The 25611-nt window shown below is 42.3% G+C and overlaps 2 protein-coding genes across 9 annotated transcripts in view; one reads left to right on the top strand and one right to left on the bottom strand.

The window, feature by feature from the left end:
- Positions 1-1235: 1235 nt before the first annotated feature.
- ZNF346 (zinc finger protein 346) lies at positions 1236-21810 on the bottom strand. Of its 8 annotated transcripts, XR_013836522.1 has the most exons (9): positions 21659-21810; positions 16778-16881; positions 16588-16683; positions 15822-16008; positions 14917-15153; positions 11661-11746; positions 4242-4335; positions 3427-3469; positions 2740-2835 (listed from the first exon to the last, which is right to left on the bottom strand). XR_013836522.1 is itself a non-coding variant. In XM_079968317.1 (8 exons), the coding sequence occupies exons 1-8, from the start codon at positions 21717-21719 to the stop codon at positions 2761-2763; spliced, it is 897 nt and encodes a 298-aa protein (XP_079824443.1). In that variant the 5' UTR covers positions 21720-21810; the 3' UTR covers positions 1236-2760. The 8 variants fall into 8 exon arrangements, 6 of the variants coding, with proteins under 6 accessions (XP_079824443.1, XP_079824445.1, XP_079824447.1 ...); XR_013836521.1 differs by lacking the exon at positions 3427-3469 and having other exon boundaries at positions 1236-2835; XM_079968317.1 differs by lacking the exon at positions 11661-11746 and having other exon boundaries at positions 1236-2835.
- Positions 21811-21882: 72 nt separating this feature from the next.
- Positions 21883-25611, top strand: part of UIMC1 (ubiquitin interaction motif containing 1) — a 98193-nt gene continuing 94464 nt past the window's right edge. Inside the window, exon 1 of the mRNA XM_079968223.1 lies at positions 21883-22763. The gene's annotated coding sequence lies outside the window, so the exon portion shown is untranslated. The remainder of the gene's footprint in view (positions 22764-25611) is intronic.

Below are 25611 nucleotides of genomic sequence, written 5' to 3'. Positions count from 1 at the left end.
ACAGAATGCAATATACAACAGAAATCAAATTATAAGGTTAGATCTTCATGGAGGCAATCATCTTGCTCAAATCTCTACTCTAGGCTGCGAAAGTTCATTGGGCAGGTCAAAGACTAAAATCCAAGTACAGCACAAGACACTGGAGAACGCCAAAACAGAAAAGTCAAATGCAGGAAAAATATGAAGTTTAAAATAAAGGGTTAGGCACACATAGCTACTGTTTAAGTCAGAAGATACATTATTTGCCCCATCAATTATTTACAGAAAAGCTGCATAGCATGTGCATGTATGCAGATAGAGCTTTTCACCACATGTTGTAAGAGCAGAGCCTTATGCACAAGGTTACTTCAATATCTCCCCCTTAGTCATGGTGTTTGATTGAGGCTAGATAAAGAAATAAAGCAATTTTAGGGACTTACAGGACAAACACTGCTCAGTCTGTTGGAAATGGGAGATGTATATCCAGGAGACCTAGCCTCATCACTCCACCCCAGTACATAGTGGCTATATATATATATATATATATATATATATAAAATCATCTATGCTTGTCCTGTGTTCTACATGCTGAGAATATCTCATACACAAAAACCTGTCATTGGTGAAAGGAGAAAGATAAGCTTTTTATTGTAAGAAAGACTGCTTACTTGGAATGTGGTAATGAATCGTCACTGTAGGGAAGATAAGAGGGAATGCAAGAAGATGCACCGCTGGTGTGGTCTGACGTGAACCTTACCCTGACTAACAATACTGCTGGGAAAGCACAGACGAAGACTCTCTTAAGTGTTCTAGGGTGGTACAGACTGAGTACACAGACATATCTAAGAGGAGTTGCATGTTAAGTGTAAATACCAGTAGCAATATTCACTCATTTCCATTGGAGCAATACTGCAGATGGAGGCACAGAGGCTATCAGAAAGGAGAGAAAGTGTGTGTCTCCAGTCAATACCCTGCCCCACTCCTGTAGTCAGAATGGAAAGGGGAGCAAAATCACAATGAAAGCCACCAGATAAGGTAGAGGACAGGACAGTCCATCTCCCATACCTAGGTTCCAAAAATAACTGCCACCCAGAAGATGAGGTCAGGAATGTAATGAAGAATGAGAGGCCCTATGAGACACAGAATTGAAATGTCTACACAGAATACTGGTTTGCTGCTAATGATGGGGACTCATGGGCTAAACAAACTTATAAGCAGGGACGACTCCAAAGCTGTAGTCAGTCAAGACTCAAGAGTACAAGCTGTCCAATTTTAATGAATGTCCATTTTGATCAATAACACTGAAGCAATTAGGTAGGAAGGGAGAAGCACTAAGGAAAAAAGAGCCACATCCTGTTTTGAACACAAGTAGAAAAGCAGTTTAACGATGGGCTAGGCAAGAGAGGAGTATCTCACATCTCTTGCCTTTATGCTTATGTGAGTGGTTTTTTTTACAAATAAGATTAGCATTTCAACTGATTGTTTTGGAAACAGGCCATCTGGCAGACTTGAAACAAACTCAGATGTTAGGAGACTTCAAGCTTACCATCTTATATCCATACAAGGGAAAAGGAAATGACCAAAACGCAAACTAATTTTACCTCTGTCCAAACAAAGCATAGTCAGTTTGCCTCGAGCAGCATTCCCAGCTGCTACCTATGTTGTTTTCCGAGTCTGAGGAAGCAATAGGAAAGAATGTCTTGTCTCTGATAAATGGTTTCACATGGATGAAAACTAGTTCTTGGACTTGCAAAGTTCACAAGTGGAAGGCCCACAATGCTATGCAAAGCACTATTTTTCAGCTTAGAATTGCCTCAAAGTCAGACCATAGCTGCTTGTTCTTTCACCCTTGCTAAACCTTTGTACAAATTAATTAAAAAGCTTTAAGGTTCTGAAAAAGGACATTTTTTGAAACCTTCCATCATACCAAAAAAACATTTCTGATGAACATTTAACACAACAGAAAGCTGTACATAGTGAGGCTCAAAAGCACAAGTTTCCACAAGTATGCCAGGAACCGAGGGAGAAGTGCAGTTTTTTTGGAGGCCCTCCTTCTGCTTGCCTTTCTGAAGCAGATTATGCATACTACTAACAGAAACAGCTTTTTATTAAACAGATTACCAGATGTTCCAGAACCAACATCTGCAGAACTACAAAAAGGATGCAAATGGCATATTGGTGACCTAAGAAACTCTGCACACAAACCCAGTTAATTCAGAAAGGGGCACGACAAACACAGCGATGTAACACCCCATTTCTAGGCAAGGAGGAGATCATCAGTCTGTCCATTATGCCCATTCCACACCTCACATTTAACAAGCACCCCATAACCAAGAATTATGAACTTTCTTCCAAAAGTTGCTCTTCTCTGGCTGGTAGTGGGTGTTTGAACTCCCGTCTGCTTCTTCTGGGCAGAGGGAAAGGATGGGCTTGAGATAGAACACTGGTAGGTGCCAAGTCTTACTTGTGCCAGACACAACTCCTATTACTCCTTCCCACCTCACCCATCAGCCGTTACAGCAAGAGATTACACAATGAAAACTATTCTAAAGGTCTTTGCAAATGCCAACTAGTATATCTGTCCCTTCTAGATCCTTTAGCCAATAGTTAGTTCTGAATCAGCTAAACTTGTACACTGCAGGATAGGAGGGTTTCATTCAGCCAGAGGAACAATAAAACCGTAGTGGGTTGAGAAGCGATGTTCACTTTTGGGCCACCGGCAATCCAAAAAGAGCGCAGGAGCTTCCTCTCTAGAGGTCTTGGCTAAAATAGCTGTAGCCATCAGGGCCCGTTGTCTCCTCTCGTGTGTACAGCTGCTTCTGGTACCGTGCTGTAACAGGTATTCCTCCTGGTATACTGTGGATTGAGACAGAGATGGGACAGATTATTGAAACTGCTTCAAAAATTATCACTGCAAAGTGTACAGGAAATGAACATCTGCTTATTGTGGAATCTCAAGCTGGACCAATACTGTGCAAAATCCAGTTGTCTTGAAAAATCCCACTTCCCATTCACCACAATAAAACACCCTGCAAGTGAGTGATGGGTGGGGATAGCAATCCGATAAGATCTGCAGTTTTAGCATACAAAAATGGCCTCACCTGTAGATTTAACTTCATACCAACGGAAAAGAATTATAAATCTTCAGATGATTTCTGCTAAAAGTTAACAGGATTATATGCAACAAGGCAGTACTGTCCACTTTTGGCAGAATGCCTAAGCTGCAGCACAGACAGAGCCACAGCCCTAAAACTTATTTGTCACGTAAAATGCCATGCAAATCCCATGTTCAGCACATTTGGCAAACAGAGTTTCTCCAGCAAGTTGAGTGCACCCACGTGCTTGCACAGACTTGGAAAGACCAATGCCACCACCAGGATATAACATCACCCGAGTGCTTAACGTATGCCATACAGAAAAGGTCATAAGATTTCTTTGATGCCATACCCTGTGAGTCTTCATGTTTTGTGGCGATTCCATGGTGCTTTGACTGGTCCCACAAAAACAAAATTAATATAATAGAACAATCTGCAGATCTCTGTGTTAAAATGATACAATAGAAAATATTTTTCCTTGCTAACACCCCACCCCCATGGTCCCAAAGACAGGCAACACACTACTTGACATGTTCTATGAAAAATATTTTGCTTTATGGAGTTCTCCAAGAAAACCTGTACCCATTTGACAGCGACATATACTGGAAGTTTTTTTTTTCAAAATTTCTCTGCAAACTATCAAAATTAAAAATGCTTAGGTGAAACAAAAACAAACAAACAAACAAAACAACAACAACAAAAAACAGAACTTTGAGTAGTAGATGCTGGGTATGGTACCTAGGAACTTGATGCTAATGACCAGAATAGGAAGAGAAGTCAAGAGGGCTGCTGACCCCTACATGTCTGAAGCACATCTATGGAAAGGCTGCTAGGACAAGGCCCAAATCAAGTAAGAGGTTACAGTTGCCAAAATGGCTTCATCGATTTGGTTCTGACCAAGTGAAGGAGATCCACACCAGGCAACATCATTTGGAGAATCTGCAATGTGTCATTTGACTCATAAACCTCTCTTTCCCCAAAATGCTTATTACCTTTAGTACATAAGTAGCAACATAGACCTTTTAAACATTAGAGCTGCCTGCAGATGAATCTGAAGTTTTTTTGGTAAAAATCCAGACTATAAGCCAAATGCGAGACAATGCTTCCTATTCAGTGGCAGATTATACAATGTAGCTACTACAGACAGAAGAATATTTAAACACTTACTGGTTCTTGTGTTTGAAGCCGCTGATGTGAGCTTGGTACTGCTCTATGGAGTTCAGTACTATGTTACAGCTTTCGCATGGATATCCCTTCCCAGCTGAAAGACAGGGTTAAACAAGTGTGAGACCAAATTCACTGAAGCAAACACTCCAATGTCAATTACCAATTGTGAAGTGTTGTTCACAGTGACTAAGCCAAAGATGATGCTAGGAGTTCTAAGCCAGGGGAGAGCAAGAGGATCCAGCCAAACAGCTGGATCGTGAGTTCCCCCATGTGTCACTTGACAGGTGGAAAGGGCCATCCTATGGCAGGTCATCATGACAGCAGGTGACAAAAATTCAAAGGAAAAATTTGAGGGACTCATGATTTCCCCTGCTAGCCTAGCTTGAACTCAAACTGGGCTGCAAGGGAAGATTCCTGCCAAAGTAGAGTTTGCAGAGATAGGCTCCACTCAGGAGCTGAGTGGTATCAGCCACAGCATGGCTTGCATTGGGCACCAAATATAAAAGGTGTCAAATACAAGCTCCGCTTATCAACCAGGAGTGCACATCTGTACCTACCCCACAACCGATGCCATATATGATGTCAAGTGTGGGGCAGATGGGCTTGATTTGGGGGAACCTTGCTGGGCCTAATTAGGCCCATATTAGGCTCATGGTTCCAGAGCTTCTCCACAACTGCTCTAAGCATTGCTATCCAGCTCCAAGCTGCCACTTTAAAGTTGCATGGTAAAATGATCTCTCAGCACACAGTGAGCTTAATCAACAACGTTTCCAAGAACATTCCTCTGACTCAGGGTCAATTACAGAAGATGTGGGAGATCCATGATTAGATCTCCAAATATATCTATTTTTGCTGACAACTACTGAAGGGAGTTTCAAAATCTGAGTAGAGCACTGGTGCTGGGTAATTCTCCCTCACACCATTTTTATTATCTAAATGTTTCTACCCCAACTGCTGTTTGCCCCACTGGGGAAAAATACACAGGTATCTTTCACCTGCTGCAATACATGGGGGTGTGTTAGATAAAGAAAATGACATGGAAGGTATTAGGCCTGGACCTCTTCTGAAGGCCAGCGGGGGGCGAAAGTCTTTGCTCCCGCCCGCCTGCCTTCAAAAGCCGTCCGGGATAGCGGAGAAAGCGCTGCATTTCTCCGCTCTCCCGGGAAGGCAGGCAGGGGGGAGCAAAGACTTTTGCCCCCCCGCCGGCCTTCAGTAGAGGTCCAGGACCTCTTCTGAAGGCTGGCGGGGGGCGAAAGTCTTTGCTCCCCCCCGCCTGCCTTCCCGGGGGCTTTAAAATCGCCCCGGGACAGCGGAGAAGTCCGCTGTCCGGGGCGATCTTAAAATGCTGGTGGGCGGCAGCGCTGCCACCCGCCAGAATTTTAAAAAACCCCGGGACAGCGGAGAAGTCCTCTGCTGTCCCGGGGTTTTTTAAAATGCTGGGGGTGGGAAGAAAAGCCCTTGTCCCCCCCCCAGCCTTCAGAAGAGGTCGGGGGACAGACTGTCCCCGGACCTGGACTGAAGGCGGTTTCCTTAAGAACGCATTGATTGATTTTCAATGCATTCCTATGGGAAACCGTGCTTCGCAAGACGAAAAACTCGCAAGATGAAAAAACTTGCGGAACGAATTAATTTCGTCTTGCGAGGCACCACTGTATAACTAAAAATTACTTATCCATGCAAATTGAGAAAGGCAAAAATGGGTCTTTTCTGGTTCATCAAACTGCAAAAATTGATGATCTTGTTGAAATGCTATGTTTTGAAAATGCAAATGGGAAGGAAACACCTATGGTGTGTGGTTTCACCTTTACAGGTGAAGATAAGCCATTTCCTAACAAAACTTTGTATCTTTCTGCTATAGGCAAGCTAAATTTCATTCAAAGAATCTCAAGACCAGATATAACTTATGCTTTTCACTTTCTGGCAAAATTTGTGGAAAAGCCCACTACGTAATGTTTCTCTGCTCTTAAGAGAGTGGTAATGTACCTTAAACATACCAAACATTATAGGTTGCAGTTTACAACATGTATTGACAAAGGTTTTGAAATTTTCTGTGATGCATCTCATGCAGTGGAACAAAATATTTGCAGGGGTGTGTCTGGTATGGTGTTTTGTTATAACGCTTGTCCATTTGAATGGAAGTCCCAGACACAAACCATTATTTGTCTCTCCACAACAGAGTGTGAATTATGTGCATGCGTTCAGGCCACTCGTGATGTAGAATGGTATCTGCAAGTTTTTGCATACCTACAGATGCAAGTAACACTATCAGTAAAAGTTTACCTTGATTCCCAGAGCGGACTTGCTATCGTGTGTTCAGAGACCAATACGCAGCGCACTAGAGTCTTAAGGTTACGTTTACAATTTGTAAAGAAACTAATTGCTGACGAAATGATTGTATTTGAGTATGTTCCAGGTGACAATCAAATTGCGGACATTTTTACAAAAGCACTTCCAAAGGTTACACATGAAAAACATGTACAAAATATGCTTTATGTTTTTGTTCCACAATGATGAACCGCAGGGGAAATGTTGAATTGTTTCTTTAAATGTAAAGGTTCATCATTGTTCCACTCGATGTGTATGTCTTTAAGGGGCCAGAGCAAGGGCCAGAGCAAACTAACGAGACCCAGCTTTACAGCTGTGAAACATAGCAGGTGCTGCTGAATTGTATTGGTTAAACTGTGTCAGCAATTGGGTAGAGTACATAAGGAGCAGCACCTAGCTCTCCCATTACCCTGGGGGATGGGTTGGTGGTTGGGTCTGGTTTGTTGTTGATGTATTTAGTGTATAAGGAGTTTTTGTTTTTTTTATTAAAACCTTGTTTAAGTTATTTTTGAGTCCCTTTTTAATGCATGGTCTCCCCAGCAAGCTCTCTGCAGCGCTACCATACTGCAAATAGCCAACACAGGGTGTGGTGGGAGGGAAGGAGGGAGGGAGAGAGAGGAGGTTATTCCATTTGGCAAGAAATGCTTGCACTGACAAAATGACCGGCACAGTGTGATGCTGAATTCCATTTCAAGTGTCTTGGGGCACCTTAAAGAATAACAAATTTAATATGGCACAAGCACTCTAGTTCTCAAAAGCTTATGTACTAATAAATGTTACCCTTTAAGGTGTAACAATACATTTTGTTGGTTTTGCTGCAACAGTTTCAAGTACGTGCCCTTCTAGAAAAAGTAAAAACAGAAATACAGGAAGATGTGATCACCGATCTCCTGTTCTTCACAGGACTCCCACTGCAATTTTATTTTCTATATTTGTCCCTTTTGCTCTGATGCTTAAATTGTACCAGAAGAAAAGTAGAATATTTTAAAGCAAAGAAACAGAATGAGACACAATGTGTTTCATAATGCAGTAGTATTCCATTTTGTGATTCATCTGCTTCAGGTCATCTATAGTTACTGGGGCTGCAATCCTAAACCAATTTGCATGGGACTAAGTCCCAAAGAACACACTGACATCCAGTTCTGAGTAGATATGCATAGGATTGTACTGTTGAACCACCTTTTGTAAGTATGGTATATAATGTATTCAAGCTATGTTGGTGGATTTTCTTCAGTATAGTTCTCCAGTAAAGACACGTATGTCTGTTTTATCATCTAGGGGATTGGTATCAGTGAGAGGAGAATTTAAGAGGCAAGGAATACACCAGTGTCTTCATGCTAATACTGCACAAGTATGGATGCCACATTGCAGGAAAGAATGAAGAATGGGTATATTATAATGGCAACTGTGCACTATGGAGAATTCCAAGGCTCAAAACATCTGCTTAGATGAGAAAAATGGTGTTAAGGCTACATTCCAGAACGGTTCCTAACTGTGAAACTGGATCAGCCACTTGTAGAATCAATTTGGTTGGAAATGCAGATTGTAACCATCTGATGCCTCAGAATTCTCACTTGGGAAGCATATTAAAGTGTTCTTGCCTGTAACTACCATTTCCTTTGCTGCAACAGCCCCAACATTCTCTCTTAGTGGGTTTTAATTATAGGAAATGCAGTTATGTAAGTAACTTGAACACTGTTGGAATATCTGTTCCCCAATGGTTAGGAAAAGCAACTTTTTACACGGCGGTTGTAGGAATTTTTTTGAGTTTGTCTAGGCAAGGGTGGCCAATGTGGTGTCCTCCAGATGGTTCTTGGACTACAGCTCTCCTCAACCCTAACCATTGACCATGCTGGCTGAGGCTAATGGATGGAAGGCATTCACTGGCAAAAGCCTAATCCCCTGCTGTAAACCCACCTCCATAGTACTAGTCTACCATGCTACCCTGTGTGGAATATAGGAGCCAAAATGGGCATCCACATGAAAGGAGGTGCAGCACACACAGAGGCATAGTCGACAAGCGTGTGATGTGGCTACTTAATGCTGTATGGCTATGAAACAGCAGACATCAGTCTTAGGCATCCTTCCACTTCCCCCAACTTATCGTAGCTGGAAATAATTTTTAAGCAATTTCTGTGAACAATTTTCTCAGTTCTAATTTGCAAGTGTTGACAGTTCCAGATCTTAATAAAACTAACATTTTTGGGGCCTCTAACTTAACTCCCACCTGTTCCCATTTCAATGAATCAAATAAATCCAAACCAAGAAAATGAATTTTCTGTCTTCTCACTCAAGGATCATGAGAAATGTAAAAAAAAGTTCTCTAGTCAGCTAGAGGGGGAGTCAATTTATCATAAACACAACAACTAAAGGCTTAATCAGGGCCTATTTACCCAAACATTGTAAACAGCCTGATGAAAACTCTTCTCAAAAGGATTGAACATACTATGGTGAATTCATGACACTGCTTCTCTACACTGGCTCACCAATCACACTGCTAAAGACTCAAGAGGAGCATTCTCAGCAAGGAGGAACAAAATACATTAAAGGTTTCAACAAAAAACAACACACATAAAACTTGAAATATCTCCCACCATTCAACGTTAGATGACCCTGGGAGAAAACGTGTTCCTATCCACTTTCTCTATACCATGCATAAATTATACACCTCGGTTATGCTCATGGGTCTCACACCACCGTTTTTTTCCAAGCTAAGAAACCTCAAATGTGATCCTTCCTAATAGGGGATTTTCATCATTCAGGATGCCTCTTTCTGCACCTTTTCCAGATCTACAACATTTTTCCTGACGTGCAGTGACTACTACTGTACACAGTGTTTCAAGTGTGATCACACCATAGACTTATATAAAGGCACTATGATACTTACATTTTTTACTTTTCAATTCCTCTCCTAATGATCCCCCATCACTGAATTATCCCCCCCCCCAAGCAGCCAAACATCAAGAACAAAGGATCCATTCTGTATGTACTGGAAGAGAAGGTGAACTATTAGCCTATGAAAAAAATCTACTGATTTCTAAATGAACAAAAAACGGGCATGGGTACAACAATACTGTTGCAGAACTGTGAAACTTCACTGTCTTTCGATGGAGGAAGATTTGGGGTTTTAGTTGAATTTACTGAAATGACACACAATTCTTATTCCTGCTACGTTGTGCCACAGAAGTGAAGGTAATCAGATGATGATGATTGGTTTTATTTTGAAATGCCAAACCCCATTGAGGAGTACTATGCCTTTCTGCGTACCCTAAATTAAAAACTCATTCACACTATTTGTCTGTGGTTATTGTACGGCGATTTTCATCAACAGCCTTCTAGGCCTCCTGAAAACCTACACAAATGGGTTGGGGGACACTCTGAATGCAGTGGGGGAAAGGGGCACTGCCTCTACCCACCCTTTCCTCCTTCAGCTCACCACACCACAGCCTACTGCATTTCAGGAGTGCCTACCAGCAACTGACAGTGGCTTTTCAGGGGGCTTAAAAGGCTGTCAGAGAGGGAAAGGGCAAGATGATTACCTTGCAACTACACCATTCTGCTGCAATTTCCCTGTAACCAAGCAACTGATACCAAGGTCTGCTTCATTAACACTGAATAGTATTTTCACAGCCTTTATATACAGGATATCTGTTTGCAAGAGGGCAGCAGATTTCCCACTTGAACAACAGGACTTCCTCTTTCTTTCTTCTTCCTGCCTTCTCCCCCAAAACTGCTCCAAAGGGTTGGGGGACCCCTCCAGAGCAGCTCTGAATGGTGCATGGGGCTTCTGAGGAAGGAAATAAGGGGGAAGCCTGTTTGTATGATCCTGCATTGTAGTCATATTTGTATAACATATATAGTCATGTAGTCCAGCACTGGCTGGTTTGCTGGCTACAGCTCCTTTCAGACAGAGATGAGCTGGCTACTGTACTCCATGCTTCCTAAATTCAAGATGGGATTATTGCAAAGCACTCTACATGGGGCTGCCCTTGAAGATGACTTGGAGACTTCAAGTGGGGGTGGCGGCCTGGGAGAGGACCTTCTCTGTGGTGGCCCATATGTTGTGGAGCTCCTGGGGCACAGAGGGTACCATCATTATACAGCTTTCAGCAAATGCTGAAGACACACCTCTTTACCCTGGCTTTTGAAAATTTAGGTGTATATTTTTAGGACCCACGTTGTTTAAATATTGTGGTTAAATGTTGTAACCTGCACTGGGATGTTAGGGTGATGGGTTGGTAATTAATATCATTCATATCCTCTGCTATTTTTTCTTCTTCAGTAAGGACGTTTTTTGTACTTTTTGTACTTTACCAATATACCAACTGTATACATCTAATACAGCCACATCATACAAATGTTTGTTTCTTCTTGAATTCAGCATTTTTTTTCATTTGTATGTTTCACATTTATGCCAAGCAAGAGGCCCCTACATCAGCTAACAAGAGAAAATTGCAATGTAAGATATAATCACAAACAAGTTTCCCTAACATTATCAATAGTGCTAGCAGTAGTAAGAAGAACAACAGCCCAGAGCACTTTCCTCAAAGGACTTTTCCAGGGAAGATCAGTCTTGGGACCTTTGGAAGGGGAGGGCATACCATTTATGCCTCCTTGGAAAGGGGGTTCTAAGGAAGGAGCTCAACTGGAAAAATCCCTGCCTATAGTAGCCATCCATCTGAAGGTGGAGGCATCTAGAACAGGACCTCTAATGAGCTCAGCTTGAGAAGTTTTGAGGTGGTCTTTAAGATAGCTTGATCTAAGTCCTTTTAAAACCCTGAAGGTCAAAACCAGGACTCTTAATTCGGGTAGAATCCAGTGGATTTATTTATTTATCATTACTATTCAACTCTTCTAGTGCTTCTGCTTGTTTCCAAACAAAGCAATTTTGAATTGGAGATCATATATCATTTGCTTTTTATAACGTATTTATTTCTTTTCTCCACTGTCCCTAGGAATTCTCTTTTCTCTTTCACCACTTCTTCCATGCCCTATAACATTGCTGCTATTGTATTATCATTTTAGCTATTTGTTGAAAATAGTATAGCCTGTATCAATGTTCTTGTATATCTATTCCCCCCCTTTGATTCTTACCAAGAGTATTTTTGTGCTCTCCTTCCATAGATAAGTTCCCTGGTCCTTGGTAAGATTTTGGTTCTGGGTTTCCCCCTGGGTTTGATCTATATTAAATAAAGGTTATTATTACTTTTCTATTTTTTTAAAAAAATATTTAGATCTGCAACTTACCCTCTATGCATACATTGTTTGCGTATTATTTGTTCTACATACTCTGCTGACCATGTTTCCCTCTCTCTCTTAAATATGCATTGCTTTATTTCCCCCCTTTTTCAGGATGTGTTTGAGGAGCATGTTAGTTTGCCTGGATTTTGTAACAGGACATGGGGGATAGTCAACCCTGTGTCTTCTTCTCCCTCCCACAGTCCCCTGTACTCCCCAATCTCCTCCAGAGGTCCCCCTCACTCTGGAAGAGATTCCCGGGATGTGCAGCGGCTGGAGAGGTAGAAGAAGTCCCATTTGCACAATTGGAAATCTGTTCTGACGCAGCCAGATGTCACCCAATTTTTTTTTGCTTTTCTTAACTTTTTTTTTTAAACACCCTCAAAAAGTATCTGAGGATAGTGCACAATAAAAACATCAGCACAAATGTAGAACTACCAAATCTCTCCACGGTTCCAAATACCTCGATAAAGTTATATTATTATAAGTTATATATTATATTTTAAGACAAAAGTTCTTATCTAACACTGCCCCCAAATTACAGGCATCAAGGAGCTAAAGGGGGGCAGGACTGGTGGGGGGGGGGGGGCTGTGATGAGCAAAGTTCAAGCTAGGTGGCAAAACTCAGAAATGCTCATCCTGGTAATGCTAGCTACCTTTCAAAATCCCCAGAGCTGCTAGAATGAAAATATGCAATGATGAAACATCTTTTTACAGGGGCATCCAAGGACTTGTCATAATTGACTTTTGCCCTCTATCTTCTGAAACATTACCCCACCCACACTTCTTCTTTATTCTGTGGTGATCATTTGTGGCACAGTAAGATTGCCTTCCATGAACATGGTCTTAACAGTGAGTCCGTATGGTAGCCTGCATATGGAGAGGCTATTTTAGTTCAGCCTTTTAGTTTTGACTCACATTAAATTTATTTAATCTGCTTGTGTTCATTTGGATACCAAATTCTCCTTCTGCATTTCAGTTCTCTCTCCCTGCTTCTACCCTTTGCTGAACTGCTCCTCTCTGCACCTGCTATCTGCCAGGCATGTGAAAAGCACATTGGCACATTAAATACCCCACTCCTAATCATTGTGTTCCTATTCAGTCCTACTCTGTGCAAAGTTGTGCATGCCAGTCTATTCTGTGGCATGGAACTTATTCACATCCAACTCTGTACAGAATCACACTACGCATTATTAAAGTTGAAAGGCAGAGGCTGTTTTTAATTGAGAATTACTTTTTACTTGGGAATTACTTTCCCAATTAAATGCACTTAAAAATAAATAAGGTTTCTGGCATATATATTCAGTATTCATCTTTAGGTGCTTATTCTGCAACCTTTAAGAGTGAACAATTTTTGTATATGTTCAAAACACACAGTTGAGAGCTCCAGTTATTATGCCACTTTGTGTTAATGAACCTTAATACCATCACAATATCTTTTTTTCAACAAAAGCTAATGCATAGCTAAGTCACTACTTTGAAAGAAATTTCTTGGATGCTTTGCACTGCGTATCATTGCTTGAGACAAGCTGTAATAAAGGTTCCATTTCCTAATCCAGAGAGATACTGCACAAACCTTAACGGGTTCTCATTGTTTTCTACAGATGTATATTTTGAATATTCAACTTTTTTTTCAAATCAACCAACTGTGGCTTGACTTAAGTGATGTAATAAAACTTCAGCTACTTCAAATGCTTGCACTGTCAGACTCATTTGAAGATGGTTCAAGCTTTGGGGTTGGATAGCCCAGACTCATTTGTTAAACCATATGTTTCCAAGATGTTACTTATTTAAATTCCATAGTCTTAACTACCTTGCTGAGGCAATTTTGAAAATACATTAATTCCCTCCCATACATCAGCTTCATTTGATGGCTGTCAAATCCACAATGTATGCAAACATTTGCCCTAATCAAAAAGGCACTTTGAAAGATACTGTTTCTTCAACACAGGTGACTATGTTGGAAATGATGGGTGTAATAGCACTGTTTACTGCCATGGTTGATGTCTTCTATATTCTTTGTACTGAATACAATCATGTTGTGAACGACTATGTCATGTTGGGAGCTGGATTTTTATCCAAAGCCAAGGAGAAATGTTCTCTGCTGGATATGCAGTACTGTACGTCTTCAGTATTTTGTTTGACCTACTGATTACAGTTTAACTATCACAGAGCCACAGTGAAGCTTTGTCTCTTTCTCCCACCTACCTCCCATGCTCATGTAATTCAGAAAGTTTCCTTTTCAAAGTGTGTAGACCAGGCATAGGCAAACTCGGCCCTCCAGATGTTTTGGGACTACAACTCCCATCATCCCTGACCACTGGTCCTGTTAGCAAAGGAAACATCTGGAGGGCAGTTTGCCTATGCCTGGTGTAGACAGACTAGTAAAAAAAAAGAGAGAGAGAATACACTGTCAATTCTCTGCTCTCCATTCAATCCAACACCTCCAAACTACCTGGTAATTCTCAATATAACCTGGACAACTTCTCGTACTTTTTCAGAAGCCCTTATTTCCCCATTCACATGCTTTTTCAACTGGCACTGTCACCACCCACAAGCATAAACCATTGCTTTTCTTTTCAACTTTTGCCCCCCAAAGTCGGTCCATTTCCAAGTCATCTCGCTTCTCCCTTTCCAACATTACAAAAATATGGGCCCTTCTCTTTGCCCCTTCAGCAAAAGCTCTTGCCCATAACTTGGTCATGCCTTGCTGTGACTTCCTACATTCTTGTCTAGTCTTCCACTGTCTCACCTTCACTCACATTCATCCAGCACTCTGCATTTTCCTCTCACCCTTCCAAGTTTCAACCACCTCCCTCCTTACAAGTACACATGTGTGGCTGGAGGTTCTTCCTCGTGTTCAGGATTTTGTGGGGAGCTGGGAGCCTTTCCCACCCCAAACCAAGATTTTCCTGACTACTTCTGCCTGTCCCCATCTGAAGTGATCAATTCAAGCCCATTCCCTCTACAACTGGTATACCTAATGTAGTGAATTATTTGAGAGCTTGTTTTTCATGCAGGGCATTTCCAACAGAAGGCAAGTTGTGGATTTGCAAACCTTTACAACTCTTCAAGCGCTTTATTCTGGAAAGTCTTGCTGTTAAAAACTCACCTGTTGAAGCTGCAGGTTCATCGGGGCTTCTCCCATAGTGTGCCATTAGCTTAAGTTTGGTCTCTTGCTTTTTGTGTTTCTTGCCCACGTAGTGTTGTTTTGCCATCAGGGGATTATTGAATGTGGCATGACAGAGACTGCAGAATTTGTCTGGGTCAGAAGTGTTTTGGTTCTCTTCATTAGAGGGCATAGTAGTGGGAGGCGGATTAGCTGGTTGTTTCTGAGCAGGTACAGCTCCTGTAAAATCAACCCCCCCCCAAAAACATATGAAGAAAATCCAATCAGAAAAGTCTAAGGCACAATTTCATGTAATCAGAACAAACACAATAATCTCAATTGTGCCAAAGCATCCCACTTAGAATAATTATTTTCTACATAAGATTTGGATGAGCTTACTGTGGGCATCTACATAAATATTAGCTACCAATACAGTGATCAAAAATAACAAAGAAAGATTTTGGTGTAATGTTTATTATGTCTATCTATCTTTGACCACCAGGATCATCAAGAAAATTAATCACACCAGAATGCAAAATTTCAACTGGAAAACATGTTTTCTTGAACTCCCTCAGTGTCTGCCTCATTATCATATATGTGAAGAAGAAGAAGAGTTTGGATTTGATATCCTGCCTTTCACTCCCCTTCAGGAGTCTCAAAGCGACTAACATTCTCCTTTCCCTTCCTCCCCCACAACAAACACTCTGTGAGGTGAGTGGGGCTGAGAGACTTCAGAGAAGTGTGACTGGCCCAAGGTCACCCAGCAGCTGCAGGTGGAGGAGCGGGGAAGCGAACCCGGTTCCCCAGATTACGAGACTACCACTCTTAACCACTACACCACACTGGCTCTTCTGGCAGGGTTCACTCTTCTGTGTTTGTACAATAGATACCCAGGAGCCTATTCTGACCTGGACTTTTCAGCACAGCACCAGGAGACAATTCCTCTGTACCTTCTGCTTTAGGAGGTTGCTGCTTCAGCTTCAGATTCTTGGCATGGGTCTTGCCTAGGTAATGGGAGTTAGCCACAACAGGCGACGAAAAGGTCATATTACAGATGGAGCAGCATTTGTTCCTGTCTTCTTCACTGCTGCCCTCCTGTTTGTAAGAAGGAATGAAAAAATTTACTGGGGCGGCAGAATGAAAGTTCATCAGCAAAGTGTTCCAAGTTCAGTAACTGGAATTTCTTTTGTTCAGCTTCATCCTATCCTTTACTGAACACACTGAAAGAAGCTAGAGAAGACTATTAAAGCTGTTCAAGACATGTTATGTAGCAAGATACAATTGCCATTCAGGTAGTAGTTTCTGTTACTACAAACAGAATTCTCAATAGTGCGCCATGGCTGAATTCTACTTTTCAAATAAATTTAGTATAAAAAGGGCTTATTATAAGTAGAGCATATAACCATTTTATTTCCAATGGTTTCTGAATGAGTTATCTCCTTGCACTCAGCTTCTTCTTTTTTTAGTGTACAGGTACATACAATTAGGTGGGCAAAGTTTAAATGTGCATTTGCCCAAGCAGAATAATGCATAGATTGTTCTTGCAAACAGTGTCTGATCTTCAAAATCCTCACTGGTGCATTATTCCACAATCCAAGAAACGCTATTTGCCAAACTTTCTAGCGCATTAAATTCTTTTACTTGTCCTTGGATTTCTGGCCTGACTGGCATTACCTGCTTTGTATCCAGCTTTATTTTCTTGCTTGAGCAGACCTCCTCTTCACCATGGATAGCCATGTATCGACGAACTTTGTTGGCATGTTTCTTACTCTGAAGGAAACAGCATAGAAGAGCAAGATAACCATCTCAGGAATCTCACACACTCAGGGCAAATTTCAGTAACTGCCTGTAGATTTAAGCATACCTGATAATGAGCGAGCTTCTGTGACTCGGAAATGAGCACTGCACTACACACTTTACAATGGGCATCTGTGAAGATGTGGCTGTTCTCTTTGATCATACGATCCACTGCAAAAAGCAATCACACCAATATTAAAAAAAAAGGAAACTTTGCCAAGGGCCCAGATATCGCCTCTTAGGGGTTTTGCCAGCATCACACAAATGTTCGCACCAACTTTGAACACTGGTTAACTAAAGGTCTTGTGGCAGATAATGACAATTCTAATTCCCCAATCGGGGAGACATAATTTAAAACATGTAAATACATTAAGGCAGGTTTTTTTTCTTATCCCACATTCAAAGAAGGGTGAAAATGCAGGGTGAAAAGAAGGTGGGAATCATCTAGTAATAACACAGCAAAGAATGAGATATCTACTGTTTCTTTGATATGCTGCATAGCATACTTTACATCAGGGATGAAGTATAGGATTGAGCAATTTCCACACTGCTACATAAAGGACAGGCTAACAATAAGGAATCATGCAAAGGCAGAAGTAACTCTACTGTTAAGTGACATGCCAGGAGTCTGCTGCAGAATAAAACCATTTCCAACAGCTGCAATTAATGATTTACCATGTAAATAATGTCGTTTAAGTCAGCACAGAACACTACACAGAAAGGCTCGATATTTCTTCCTACCATTGATCCATGCCCAATTTTAAGTACAATGCCAATGCTTTCATTAGTCTTCAACTAAACAGTCAATTGGCTAATGGGTCTTTCAGTTAGAGACGCACAGAATGTCTGGAATTGTTTTCCATTTCCAAAGTTGCAATGCTTAGTGCCTCAACAGTGTCAAGATGATAAGTATCACTTTGTGGTCAGCAGCTTGGTTAGTGTGGTGTGCATGTATGCAGGTCTCTTAGGCAATGATCTTACAAGCAAGACGTTGCTATTTACACACTGAGTAAGAGGCAGACTGGAAATATACAAAAGTGATGGTAGAAAACCTTCACAGCTGTGATTGATTTGTAATTGTCTTTAAAACACATCCCTTACATTCACTTTACAAACTCCTCAAAATCATTATATTGACATGACAAAGTGCATTTCAAATACTGCCATTAGGCACATCAGGGGAAGAAGATCTATTTTTGTTTAAATGACCCAGTACAGCTTAGTATCATCAGCAAACCTGGCCACCCCACTGCTCACTCTTAACTCTAGATTGTTTATTAACAAGTTAAAAAGCACAAGTCCCAATACTGAACCTTGTAGGACTCCACTTTCTACATCACTCCATTTGGAGAGCTGTCCATTTATTCCTACTCTTTGCTTCCTGCAACATAACCAATTCCTGATCCACTAGAGGAGCTATCCTCTTATTCTTTGACTTATGCAGGACTCTTTGATGGATTCGAAAATCCAAGTATACTATGTTAACTGGATCACCTCTATCCATATCCATATCCACCTCTATCCATATGCACTCTCAAATAACTCTAATAGATTTGTGAGACAGGCCCTTGCAGAAGCCATGCTGGCTCTGCTTCAGTAAGGCTTGCTCTTCTATATGCTTGGTTATTTTAGCAAGTTTCCCCAGTACAGACATTAAGCTAACTGCTCTGCAATTTCCGAGATTCTCCCCTCACGGGTTCCTTTTTCAAAACTGTTGTTACATTGGCTACTTTCCAGTCCTTGGGTGTGAAGGACAAGCTGCATATTTTTGTTAGATGATCAGCAACTTCACATATGAGTTCTTTGAGAACTCTCAGGTGGCTGCCATCTGGAGCTGGCAATTCGTCAGTTCTTACTTTGTCTATTAGGCCTCTCATCACCACTATCTGCCTCATCTATACATCCCAGATAAAAACTCTCAATCATATATCCTCAATGATTTCCAGCCCATTCTGCATAATCATAGAGGCAGCAGCAGAGGGAGAGAAGGGAAGCATAACTATTTTACCAACTTCACTGAGAGACCAGCTCCTTTCGTGTCTTTTAGATTGTAAGTCTGAAGGCAAAGACATTTTTTTAAAAAAAATACTAATTTAGAAGTCACTTTGGGACTCTGTTTGGCTGAAGTATGTGGTGAAAATGCTTTAAATCACTAAACAAAAAAATGAAAGGGAAAACTTGGTATCAAATAGGTTATCCTTAGGAAGGTTAGTGACAGAAGACTTGTGGCACCTTTGCTGAATCCATAAGTGCATTTAATCTCATTATCATTATTTGCATAGCATATACAGAACTTGAATAAGTTTATTCCACTACCACCCCATCTCACACAGAAGTATACTCTTACGTCTTGAGGAACCAAGTAAAAAAAATTACTACTAAATTAAGGTCATCTTCTAAAGTAACACTCAGTCTAAACTCATATATTTTATATAATCTAGGTTAATATCATTCCAACAAGCAGTTAGTGATGCTTTTATCTTGAATTTATGCTGTAAGAAATACCTTACTTGCAGAGGCAGTCAAAAGTTAGAGTTGATTTAATAAAACAGACAACTTGTAATAGTTGACTTTCAGCACACTATCTAGCATTACTTAAATATCCAATATTACTCTCGAAATAAAAATAAAAAAATTGTCCAGTAGCACCTTAGAGACCAACTAAGTTTGTTCTGGGTATAAGCTTTCATGTGCATGCACACTTCTTCAGATACACTGAAACAGAAGTCACCAGACCCTTATATATAGTGGGAGGGTGGGGTCGTGTTTTTCTCAGAAGGGTAGCTGGAGATGGGTGATTGACTCAATGGGTATGGTAAACCTGTTGATGACTAGTTACAGGTAGGTAGCCGTGTTGGTCTGCCAACTTAGAGACCAACTAAGTTTGTTATTGGTATGAGCTTTCATGTGCATGCACACTTCTTCAGATACACTGAAATAGAAGTTGGCAACTGTTAATGACTGCAATTAGTCCTACAGGAAAAAGCAAGGGGTAGTATGCAGATGACCAAAAATAGCTTTAGCATGTGTGATGAGACAAGAATCTCTATTCAGACTAGGTCTCTCCATAGTTTTCAGTTTAGTAATAAGTTGTAATTCAGTTTAGTAATGATTAAATATGACAATTGCTAACAGCACGAAGTATTTTCTGCAGCCTAGTGACATACGGTGGCTTAACAAGAAACATCAAACTTTAAACAGAACTGTACTCACTACACATTTCTACCAAAAGGTTAACAACCGGACATGGTAACAACAGAACAAAGTTAAGGGGGGGAAAGCTTTGAGCACATTATAAACAGTAGTTTTCCTGTAACAGCTGGGCAGAGACTCCTGTTTCACCTTTTCTACAGTAAACAAAATGCTTCTAAAAATTTTAGCAATTGTGAATGAGAGTAAGTCTGCTGTCCTAAGACCACCATATTGCATTAAATATATATTTGTACAGCTATTTAAAAAGAAGCTGACCGGGGGAATGCTCCAGTGAGACTTGCATTTAAGGAAATGGGTCTATAAAAATACAAAATCAGCATTGAAAGCAGGGATAGGGAACCTGTGGCCCTCCTGATGTTGTTGGATTCCAGCTCCCATCATACCTGACCATTGGTCAAGTTGACTGGGGCTGATGGAAGTTGGAAGTACAACAACATTTGGAAGGCCACAGATTTTTGAGTCCTGTCCAAGGCAGTACAGTATAATGTAACAGAAGAAAGTTTGCAAGCTGAGTATTTGCACTGTCCATAATCTGGGAAACCTACATGTCACTGAATGACAAAGATTCAGAAAGCACAGGGTTAGGATTTCAGTGATTAAGGGATGAGGAAGCACACCCAACCTCCATTCCATATCCTCCCCCCCCCCCATTCTCATGCCTTCCTGTTATTTCACCAACATTTTCAATTTCTTGCAAATTGTCTAACTTTACTGTGACCACAGAACACGTATTACACAGGTTGCAGACCAGCAGACAGTAATGCTGCAGTAAATCAAGAGTTCTCTGCAGTACTCTCGGTACTCACTCATCCTAGGTTCATCAACCCTCACCCACATCCCAACAAGAACATTTTGCTGCTGTTCATAAATTTTATTGTTCTGAACGGGAACTGCATGCACATCAATAACTGAAATGTATGGCACAGAACTTGGACACTGTAAAGTTTGTTATTTCTTTAAGACACCACTCTGGAAGTTTAAGGAAGAAAGGAGAGTATGTATTTCCAACCCATTAGAAGGATAGAAATCTAATCCCATTCGTAAAAAAACAAGCCAAGGGGATTTAGGAAATCACACAGCCACACATTCTCAAACCATACATACTAGGGGGAGAGGTGCATATGTACCATAATCTGTGAATCATACACTGTCCCATAAAGCAGACATGAAAGTTCACTTCCCTCACATCACACAGAAGAGCAAGGAACAAATGGCATGTGAGGGGACAGAGAAGCCAGATCTAAAGCCACTCTTTAACGAGGATTTCATTAGCAAGGGGAGGACGACACATTCTTCTACGCCCGCTCAATAAGCACGAAGATCATACACTGAAGCCTTGAAGCAGCTGAAGTGATGGCTAGACCTGAATATGTAAGATGCAAGCTTTTGTAGGACCTAGCCTAAAAAATCTTACATTTTGTGAGTGTGTGTATATTAAAAACCAGGATCGATGGGAATCGGAAGCTTCAGGCTGCGAAACGAGCAGCGGAGGACTTCTTGGAGGTGGCGGAAAGAACGCAGAGTTAAAGGGGCGCTCGCTCCGCCTCCGTGGGTCAAAAGAATCGGTAGCCACTGTCAGCCACACGCGGGTGTGTGGGGAGAAGAGAGGCCAACAGGCCCCACCCACCACGCTCCTGATGCAGCGCAGTAAAGCAGAGCCGGGCGGGGCAGAGTAAGGAGGAGGCAAACCCCCGCCTCCCTCAGAAGGAAGATGACAGAAGCGCCCCCGCCTCACCTGCCTCCTTCCCCACCGGTAAGGCTGAAGCGTCCCCGTTGCTATCCGCTTCGTCCGCCATCTTATCCCAGCGTCGCCGCCCCCGAGGTACCCGCCTTCCCCCGGACCTCTCGTGGATCCCGCGAGATGCTCCTCTCTCCAAGACACGTATCGCGAGACCTCCCCCCCCCCCCGCGCGCAGCCTGGGAACCGAAAAGACCGGGAAGCGCGAGAATCGAACGCCCTCGCGATATTTGGTTCACTCGTGATCGAAGCCGCCTCTCCCTGGGCGTCCATTTCTCTTGAGGGCACTGGAAGGGCCGAGAGGGGAGCAGTTGCTATGGGGATGGAGCCTGGCGGCATGGCCGCTGTCGTGAGGAGGCGCCGACCTGCACGCACACCTCCCCCCGCCTGCTCCAAAACGCCTCCAACTGCTGTGTGTGTATGTGCCCACTCATTTCTATGATGTCGCATTTACACACCTCATTTCTGTGCACAAGAGAGTAGCAGTTTTGTTAAAACCACACACGCCTCTCTTGGGGAACATGGCAGGCGGCTAATAATTACGCTACGGCCGAATTAGGCTGCAGGACATGCGTGTTCTTAAATGGAGAGCCCCCTCGCGGAAAACCCGATTTCAATCCGGTTGGCGGGAAACAAGGCAGAGGGTGACTGGAAAGGCCGCGCGTGCAGGAAATCACAGCTGAGAGTCGAGCGAAGTGACCCCTAGAAGAAGCCGAAAGGGCTTCTGTGTCGGCCGGCGGCGCTGATGCTATCCAGGCCCGGGGAGAAGTAGACAGGGCAGCCCGCCCGCCTGCTTGTCCAATGCTGAGCCGCCTTCACCCAGGATGACACCGAAGGACCGGGCTGTGGGACGGCGCGAAGAAGAACGGCTCCCGTGACCCCCGCAAGCCCCGCCCTTCCCCTCAAGCGAGGCCGCCGACTATTTCCATTTTAGCTCCGGGAAGTGAAGTTGCTGGCGCCAGCTTGAGTGCGGGCAAAATATCCGCTGCCGAGCCTCCGTCACTCCCAGCAAGGGGCAGCGGAGCCGCCGACTTGCCTCGCCGCTGAGCTGGTGGGAGGGGAAGGCGGGGTAGTGGCCCGGTTTGGGGAGGAGCCGGCCCCGGTGAGTAGCCTTGTCCGCCCGCCCGCCTGCCTCCCTCCATGGGGCCCGTAGGACCTTTTCCCATGCTTCCCTTGTGGGGGCTCTTCACTCCCTTTCCCCCCCCCCCATCGCAGGGTCTCCCCGTGGGTCTAGCAGCCTCTTCGCAGGGAGTCTTGGTGGTTGGGTGGCGCTTCGTTGCAACCTTGGTGGTCTAAACCCACCCCTTCCGTCTAAAGTAGGGGAGGATTCAGTAGGACCCGGGCTGGCCTGTCCTTTCACTTTTTTAACAGCCGTTTAATATGCAGAAATCGTCATGGGACGCTTTTCATGGCCTGGAGATACCTACCAAGCTGGCAGAGCTTCAGGAGCCCTTTCAAAAGTTTGCAACCTTAGAGTGAAATCTGACAAAAAGTTCGTTCTCTCCACAAAGGCCCTGCCTCTCCACAGGAGGCCTGCCTGCTCTGATTATCTTTTGCAGGTTTTTTAATGTGTCTGTTTTCAGTTCTCTTCTCCTCTGTTTAGTTTATGCACTCCTCTAGAAGTACCTTCTGCCTCAGGTTCTTGATCTTATAGGATGCAGAACTTTTAAAAAGATTGCTTATGTCCGCAGCTTTGTAGAGTAGTCATGTTTGTACTTGATAACTGAGCATTCCTCAGAACAGACTGTATAAAAAGAGCCCACAAACAGGCATAGGAGTGCTTACCAGGATTTTTTTTTTGCAATATTTTGGAAGTCACTGTTGATAGTTATCTTTATTCAAGCTACCATATATATTTCATAGAAATAGCATCTTAAGCTCTTGCTACCCCCATCCCTACTTTAGTGTCTCCTACAGTTTTGAGTGTTGTGTGGACACATGATCACAGGGCCATAATTCTCCCAGAATTGATTTGTGGCATTGCCTCTGTCCTTAGAAGATGAGTGCTCTCTCAAATGCAGTAAAGTTGAGACAATACTACTGGTACGCCAGCTGAAACCTGTCTATGCATTGTGTGGCCTGGGTAGTACATGCTTGGTTAACTCCCGCTTGGACTACAGTGGTACCTCAGGTTACATATGCTTCAGGTTACATATGCTTCAGGTTACAGACTCCGCTAACCCAGAAACAGTACCTCGGGTTAAGAACTTTGCTTCAGGATGAGAACAGAAATCGTGCTCCGGTGACAGCGGGAGGCCCCATTAGCTAAAGTGGTGCTTCAGGTTAAGAACGGACCTCTGGAACGAATTAAGTACTTAAACCGAGGTACCACTGTACTGCAATGCTCTCTATGTGACTTGGAAACAACAACTAATCCAGAATGGGTCAGGTAGACTGGTGACAGGGAGCGGCTGCCAGGACCATATAACCCCAGTCCTAAAAGAAGTGTGTTGGCTCCCAGTATGTTTCTGAGCACAATTCAAAGTGTTGATGCTGACCTTTAAATCCCTATATGGCTTTGGCCCTGTATGCTTGAAAGAGCATCTCCACCACCATCTTCTAGCCCGGACACTGAGATGCAGCTCTGAGGGCCTTCTGGTGGTTCTCTCATTGCAAGAGTTGAGGTTACAGGGAACCGGGCATCTGTGGAATGCCCTCCCAGCAGATGTCAAACAGCCATGTGATTTTTAAAAGACATCTGAAGGCAGCCCTGTTCAGGGAAATTTTTGTGTTTGATGTTGTATTGTGCTTTTACTATTTTTTGTTGGGAGCCACCCAGAGTGGGCAGCATATAAATAATAAATTATTATTATTAATAATAATATTCCCTTTAAAGAAACAATTTCTCAGTGACAAAATACCAATAAAGCTTTCTGCATTTCCTGCCATGCCCCTCCCCTGCAATTCTTTGGCCATAATTATATTCACATTTCCTTCTTAGTTTAGATTTGTTTCCATGCTTTATGTGTTATTAGTCTTCCCAGTTCTGGGTTATAAAGCTCTTATTTTATTTTTTTAAACAAAAGTCTTGTCTAGTTTGCTCATCTGCTTATGGTATCACATACGAGGTTAGTAAAGCATGTACCATATGTGCAGAAGGGGGAGACACAGAGCAGCATGGCTGTCTTCTAACAACAAGCAGTATTCTGTATCAAAGCACCCCACATCTATACAGGTACTTTTACAATGGGAACTGGAAATAGTGCAGAGGAAAAAATAATGGAGTTGGGGCAGCTTTTAGGTTTGCAACCTGTATTCAAACAAAAGAATGATTGGTTTTGAATGAATTTTAGCGTAATTTCCCCTCTTTAAACATGGAACATTCTTATTTTGGTCAGGATGAAATATAAGGGATTGGGTGTTCCATATGAAAAGTGTGTTCTAGAAAGCCGTGGATTTTTGGAAAACTGGAAATTGTCAAAATTCTGTTCTGTAGAGCTATGTATAATTGAATAGGGTAGCATAAGTGTGCCTTGGGGTGGGGCTCTTTTATGGACTCCTTTATGGCAATCATTAAACTTGGTCATAGGTTGATTTGTACAGGAATACAATGCAATAATTGATGACTTTCAAGTTGAACCTTATTTCTTGGCAAACAGGAAATATTTTATTGCTGCTGTATCTAGTCTTTGTCTGCATCAGAACTGTAATAGGGTCAGGTCTGATTTGAACATTATTTACTTGCTCATTATGGATGAAATGTTTCCATGTGGCATTCAAAGTTCATATTGTACATACCAAATTGGCAGAATCTCATAGAACATCATGCCAATATTAGATGCTCTGTAACACTGTGATAAATTGCTGGTAAAAGTTTATAATGATGTAAGTGGGAGTGGGAGACGTGAGGGAGTCCAAAGAAGCTTTGAAAATATGTTATGATACATGTTATATTGTTTATTATTTTTGTATTTTGTATTTAAAAAACCTTAATAAATATTAAAAAAAAA

The sequence above is a fragment of the Podarcis cretensis genome, assembly GCF_951804945.1.
Source record: "Podarcis cretensis genome assembly, chromosome: 2".
NCBI lineage: Eukaryota > Metazoa > Chordata > Lepidosauria > Squamata > Lacertidae > Podarcis > Podarcis cretensis.
This window is presented reverse-complemented; position numbering and strand designations above follow the sequence as displayed.

What these genes read in the sequence shown, in the direction of transcription:
- ZNF346 (XM_079968317.1), bottom strand. Translation starts at nt 21,719, where the DNA reads ATGGCGGACGAAGCGGATAGCAACGGGGACGCTTCAGCCTTACCGGTG. An exon ending in TGAACCTGCAGCTTCAACAG is followed by an intron (nt 4,336 to 14,916) that starts GTGAGTTTTTAA and finishes CCTGTCTTTCAG; the next exon opens with CTGGGAAGGGATATCCATGC. An exon ending in GGCTTCAAACACAAGAACCA is followed by an intron (nt 3,470 to 4,241) that starts GTAAGTGTTTAA and finishes TTGTGGGACCAG; the next exon opens with TCAAAGCACCATGGAATCGC.